We start from the raw sequence: 6,852 nt of genomic DNA on the forward strand, positions 1-6,852 counted from the left end.
CTGTGGCGGCGGTATCTTTGCTTAGTATGAAATCCGTCAAGTCCGGTGGAACTGCTTCCCCTCGAAAACTGACTTCTTTTTCACGTGGCCGTGTTACATATCGTCGGGGCTGGTTGTGGTTGCTTGGGAAGCTGTAAAGCTCGGACAAAACACTGTTGCAGGCTGTAATTTCTGTTCTGCCTAAGTGGCTGGGTGAGGGGGAGGGGGGTTTAGCTCTTAGCGAAAGATGACAACGCTGTTTTGTCCGTTGGATTTTTGGCTGTTTCCCTTCGTCCAGTGTTAAGGGTTTGGAGCTTTTATTGGTTTCATTTAGAATCTGGAGAACAGCTGTGTTTGTAAAGTGTATTTAGACTTAATGATAAATTTTGTTTTCTAGAGTTATTTGATGTTTTATTACTTTTGTGCATGTTTTCTTTTGGGGAAAAATGTGAACTATGATTATACACACCTGGAGGTACTCGGCCTTCCCGGTGGTTATTTCTTTTGAGGGTAGGAGAAATGTCAGACAAGGCAAGATAACCCATTTCCAGAGTGCTTATTTTCAGTATTTCCTCTTTATATCTACTTCCACTCTGTCTTCAATGGTCCATTTGAGAACAGCAACTAATATATATGTAGTTGTCTTAAAATATCAGTGTGTTCATCACCAGGATTATGATACAGTGGTTTATTTTTCATAATTAAATTGCAGTGCATCTTTTGCCTTTCAGATTAAAGAGCAGAAGGTTGTAGTTGATGAGCTTTCTAATTTGAAGAAGAACCGGGTACGTATTTACAAATCTGCTTTTGACTGTTTAAATGTAGCATCAGAGAAATAAGCATGGAGACAAGAGGGGAAACAAAATTGGAGCAGAGTGTCTTTAATTTGTTTTAATACAGAGATGGTCTGCTGTTCTCAGAATAATTTGCCATCCAAATGATTTGATTACATAGACTGGTACAGTATGACATGGTACGTTGTTGGGGTTTTTTTCCTTTTTATGTTTTAGCTGAGTTGCTTCATTAAGATGTTTGAGTTGATCAGAAGACTTAATGAAATACTCTTACTTTCCAAGTGTATGTATTATAAAATAGCGTGTGATCCGTCATGTATGAGTCAAAGAGAAATGCAGAAGAGTTGTGGGTTAATCATTAAATGTTTTTCATGGTACAACATGAGAACATTGGTGGTGTCAGGGCAGAACTTGCCCTTCTGGTATAAAAGAGAAGGGGTATCTCGATGGATCTACCCCAGCTTCTGCTGCAGTGTGGTCACTGGAGTTTGTTGCTTTGACTCAATGCGGTATTGTTTTTGTTTCACAGAAAGTTTACAGGCAGCAACCAAACAGCAACATATTCTTCCTTGTAGACCGAACAGAAACGCTATCTCAATGCAAAAGTAAGTTTACAATGGAAAAGCTGATCAAATGGTTAGCTATATAAAAGCTGTATTTGTAGCTGTTAATGATTTTGAAAGTATATTAAAATGAAAATCTGGCAATAGTATATCAAATACAAGGTAGACTTCAGACGTGCTTCTTTTTCTGGCTTGGATAAACGTGGAAGTGTTTCCACCTGATATGTGTGTATGATAAAAGAGCAAGTTGGGTTGAACAATTGCTATTTTCATTTTTTTTTATTTTTGATTTGAGTCAGTAGTGTTGATGTTTTAATTGACAGTTCACTTTTATTATTAGAAATGTGTAAGTCATCCTGATTATATAGGCAATAACTGGCCATTCCCCTGATTCTTATATGTGTAGTGTGGCTTTCTTTGGGTGAAAAAATGTCATAATCTTTGTATAGTTGAAGAGCAGTTAGTTACAGTGAGCAACAGTATTGATGTAACACAAGCATAGCACTTTTGTTACTTAGCCTTTCAAGTTTATCTCTTTAATTGAACACGTGGCTCAACTTACTCATCTCCCCTAAACTTACCTACTCTGGAACTCACTCATAATCTTCCCAGTTTATGAAACTGATTATTTGGATGTTGTTTTCTTACCCAGATACACTAGATGAATTAAAGAAGGCACATCAGGAGATGGAAAATTCAGAAAAGACTAAAATCAAGAAATAGCCCATCTGACTTCAGAGTCACAATGTGTGGTATCTGTTGTGTTGTTACCTTGTGTAGCCAGCATGCCATTTGTGATTTGCTTAATGAAGACATACTCTGCCATCTCAGAAGAAGAGGACCTGACAGTAGCCAACAGTTGATAAAAACTGTGTCTGATCTCTCTTATGAATGCCTCTTTTCTGGCCATGTACTTCACTTGAGAGGACTGGTGACTCCGCAGCCTCTGGAAGATGCCAATAACAATATTTTTCTTTGGAATGGAGAAATTTTCAGTGGAGTGCATGTAGGAGATGTGGAGAATGACACTGAAGTCATGTTTCATCATCTTGCGCTATGCAATAGCGAAGCGGACGTTTTGTCACTCTTTTCATCACTTCAGGGACCATGGTCTTTTATTTATTATCAAGCATCCAGACACAGTTTATGGTTTGGTAGAGATTATTTTGGTCGCCGTAGTTTGCTTTGGCAGCTCGGTGACGAGGTTGACAGTGCTTTCTGTCTCACATCTGTAAGTGTTTATTCTGAATTGGGTAGCCAATGGCAAGAAGTCCCAGCATCTGGAATTTTCAAAATTGATCTCAAAGCTTATGCAACAACTAAATCTTTGTCTTTAACGTTGTTTCCATGGAGGTACAGCTGCACGGAGAAGACAGTAGAAGAAATACTCAAAGTTTTGGACCAAGTTTCAAAAGACTTACCGAACCACGTACCTCTTGTGATGAATGAATCAAAACTATGTCTCAAAGCACCAGTTATCCCCTTAAATAAAACAGTTTCTGAAGCTTCAGGTGAATGTCCAGGCACTGATGCTAGCAGTGTTATCCATACGGTTTCTGTAGAAACCCTTCAAGGATTTCTTTCAGAGGAACACAAGAAAAAATTAGTCCATCAGTTTATTGATGTTTTAAGTGAAGCAGTGAAGAGACGGGTTTTATTTCTCTTCAGAGGTGAAGATCAGAAAATAAGTGAAGTTCCAAGCATGCCTAATAGGAAAGCACATGTTGCAGTGCTCTTTTCTGGTGGCATTGATTCTATGGTTATTGCAGCCCTCGCTGATAAACACGTGCCTTCAGGGGAACCAATTGATCTTCTCAATGTAGCTTTCATGGTAAAAGAACAAGCTAAGCAAAAGAGCATCACTGAAAAACATACCAGCCAGGAAGGACAGCTTGATGTGCTTTGTCCTCAGGAAAGTGGTCAAGGTCTTGATGCTAAAACTGGTGTTCATTTATCTTGCTTTGATGTTCCTGACAGAATCACTGGTAGGGCAGGACTGAAAGAATTAGAAGCCATTAACCCTTTAAGAACCTGGAACTTTGTGGAAATCAATGTTACACTAGAGGAATTGAAAAAAATGAGACAACACCATGTTAACCACTTGATTTATCCACTGGATACAGTCCTGGATGACAGCATTGGCTGTGCAATTTGGTTTGCTTCCAGAGGAGAAGGTTTTGTTAGTCACCAAGGAGAACTGAAACCATATAAAAGTCCTGCAAAGGTACTGATATTGTTTTCTGCCTTATGCTTGACCTGTGAATGTAAAAACAGTTCTGTGACTTCAGAAACCTGCAGAGGTCTTGAATATTCATAAGGCTTCTGAAATTCAGTGGCAGGATGTAAAATAGTTCTGTAATTATAATCTTTGTGTAATTCCAGAGTTAAAAACTGCATTCAGTTCTTTTGTCCAGTAGTGTATATGGCTTTTCATTGAGCTTGAATGAGCAACAATATGGCTAGGAAAAAAGAAAAATCATCCGTGATTTTCGGTATTTCAGCTCCGGTGGGTAAGTAACAGCTATTCAGTCAAAACAGAACAAATTTAGAGATAAGTGTTAATGAATTATTAATACCATTTCATGCCACCATCTCAGCCTGTGTAAAATTACCTGCTGCTTATTCAGGCATGCTGTTTATGTGACAAAATAGCAAATAATAATGGCAGAAAAGATGACTACTTGGAATTTTTTGAGTCTGATTGAATGGCAGAACTTGCAGTACTTGAAAGCAATACTTGCCTTTTTGTAACTTACTTTCACATATGTAGTATTAAGTGAAATCTTTAGTAACTAGATGATTTTCATGGGAATTTCATTCTTACTTCCCAGTCTCTTGCTGGCTTGTTTAGGGAAGTATAAACTCTTTGATTTCAGATGTTTGCAGTCCACTGTTGCCTTTGAGGCTTCTCTTACTTTTCTACTAATTGTGAGATCTTAAAAGCACACACACCACACAGACACACAAAGAGGTTTTCCAAAAAAGGATTTGCAAAACATACAAATTCATCTTAGGTCCAGAATATGTCGAAATGGGTTATGAGTTAATCAAACATAAAGTGAAGGTGTCTTTTTCCCATCAGTTACTTACTACTGTGCTCAGGGAAGAAATTGGTTGACCAGTGGCTGGTATCGGATTAGTAAAACACGCTTGACTGTTTATGTTAAGAGACTTCCATTTTTACAGTGAATTGCTGTTGAAAGCACAGTATGGGACCAGATGTAGTAGTAGTTTTTCTCTTGGTAACATTTTCTGTACTTATTGAGTAGATAGAATAATGTGAGACATTTTTACTTTGTGTAATGCAGTTGTTACTAACCCAGTAGCTGGTAAATTAGTAGTAATCTCGGTGTACATTCAGATAGCTATTTAGAACATACAACATACCCCATAATCTTTGGCAACAATTTTTTTGTAAAGGCTGGTGTTTAACAAATGCAGCTTATTGTAATAGAAACAAACCAGGACGTTCTTCAAAGACACTGGTGTATTTGAGATACTGGTGGTTTTGTGATGCATACAAAATTATTTTAGTGTTTTTTTCCTTGCATCAGTAGAAATGTTTGTGTGTACTTTTAGATCTGATTGTGAATCCCCTTCAAGTTTCCAGTGATTTTATTGGGAGCTGTTTCAGGCTCTGTGAATGTGTAGGGCACATCCCATCATGATAGTTAATATATTTCGAAGAGTGTATTATTCTCCTTAAGGTGTAGTTAAACGTTTAAGATCTCTTATATATCATTAGCTTGCATAGATACTAAGAAAGATTTCTTTTATTCTGTTTTATTAGGTTGTGCTTACAGGAATTGGAGCAGATGAACAGCTTGCTGGGTATTCTCGACATCGTGTTTGCTTCAAAAAATATGGCTTGGAGGGTCTGAATAAAGAACTTGAAATGGAGTTAGGTCGCATTTCTTCTAGAAATCTTGGTAGAGATGACAGGATTATTGGTGATCATGGAAAAGAAGCCAGGTATTACTGTTTCAACTGGTTTTGCCAGTTAGATTCTGCTTTTAGCACTCCCACAGAAAGCTTGATTGAAACTTCTGTGCATTTTATTGGCTCTAAGTTCTGCTGCTGTCTCGTTAATGTGTATTATGTTGTGGGGGTTTTTGGGTTTGTTTTATAACAAGTGGTCTGTAGTACTGTGGAAGAGTTACTTAAGGAAATCTAGCAACTTGAACACTGGATTTCCATCTAGAAGTTTTAAGCACCAGCAATAGATGTTGAAATAGGCAATGTTAAGTTGGTTTTATAATTTCTAAGTGGAACAGTCTTCTGCACATCTTTGAAGTGTTATGATGTGGTCATTTGGAGAATGATAACGTAACATAGAAGCCACATATTCCTGTCCATGCAGGAAAGGCGTGATTGACATCCACTGCCTTTCCCGGTTGATAAATCAGAATAGTTGAAGAATCGTTGTATTTGTGTTCACTTTCTCCTGCCACCAACTTGCCAAACATTCTTCAGGTGTTTTCCAGTAGCAGAGGCATGAAAGGTCTTTTCAGGTGATCTTTGTGCCAGTGTTTTTCCAAATCTGTTCTTCGTTGCACATTTTCAGTTCAGCAAAAAACAAGTTTCAGTGGTGGACGGGCAATGCTGTTAATGATGCTTGTGGTGAGATACAATTGCCTGTTATATTGAGAAGTGTTACTTTAAAATTTATTTTGCTCTTTCATTCTATTTTTCTGATTATCTTCATAATTTTTGTTTTGTATAAACCTAGCATTTCTTATGCTTATTCTTCTTTTTTTCCCTGTTGACTGTTGAAAACTTCCAGCTTCTGAGTTTGAACACGATGTATTATGTTTTCTTTCCCCAAGACAGTGTAACTGCTCTGGAGACTTGCCCTTCAGTACAGTAACACTAACATTTGAGGTACATCTGTAGTTAGGAACTGACGCAGACTATTTGTATGATGTTTTTAAAGGGTCTTTCCTCATGTATACTTTTCCTTCAGGTTTCCTTTTCTTGATGAAGATGTTGTTTCATTCCTCAATTCTCTGCCCATCTCAGAAAAGGCCGACTTGACTTTACCTCGAGGAATTGGTGAGAAATTGATTCTGCGTCTTGCAGCCAAGGAGTTTGGCCTTACAGCCTCGACCATCTTGCCCAAGAGGGCTGTACAGTTTGGATCTCGGATTGCAAAACTAGAGAGCAACCATGAAAAAGCATCTGACACATGCAGCAGACTGAAGTTATTTTCAGTAGATTAATTATAAAGCTCTATCTTGAGATGTTGCATTTGTTCTATATGCAAATTCAGTAAATCTTTGACGTTTTCTTAGAATGTTTGGCCTGTTTTTTTAAATGCTGGGACATTATCATTGATCATCAGAGTAATACACGTAGCTATTGTACTACGTGTATTAGACTAGAGACTTGCTCTGAATGCATCCTGAGGGGGGAAGGGAGGATAGCCAGAGGTTGGGTTGCCCACCCTCCTCCCTAACCAATGTCAATGTCACAGAAAGTGTACTGAATGTGACCAATCTGTCATGTGTATTGAATTC

The 6,852-nt window shown here is 38.0% G+C and overlaps 1 protein-coding gene across 1 annotated transcript; it reads left to right on the plus strand.

Annotated features, from left to right (window-relative positions):
- Positions 1–2,018: 2,018 nt before the first annotated feature.
- On the plus strand, positions 2,019–6,629 carry ASNSD1 (asparagine synthetase domain containing 1). Its single transcript, XM_010140005.1, has 3 exons — positions 2,019–3,560; positions 5,127–5,308; positions 6,300–6,629. Exons 1-3 carry the CDS (start codon positions 2,082–2,084, stop codon positions 6,553–6,555), a joined length of 1,917 nt encoding a protein of 638 aa, XP_010138307.1. The 5' UTR covers positions 2,019–2,081; the 3' UTR covers positions 6,556–6,629.
- Positions 6,630–6,852: the final 223 nt, after the last annotated feature.

Source organism: Buceros rhinoceros, unplaced genomic scaffold (assembly GCF_000710305.1).
Source record: "Buceros rhinoceros silvestris isolate BGI_N320 unplaced genomic scaffold, ASM71030v1 scaffold40487, whole genome shotgun sequence".
Lineage (NCBI taxonomy): Eukaryota > Metazoa > Chordata > Aves > Bucerotiformes > Bucerotidae > Buceros > Buceros rhinoceros.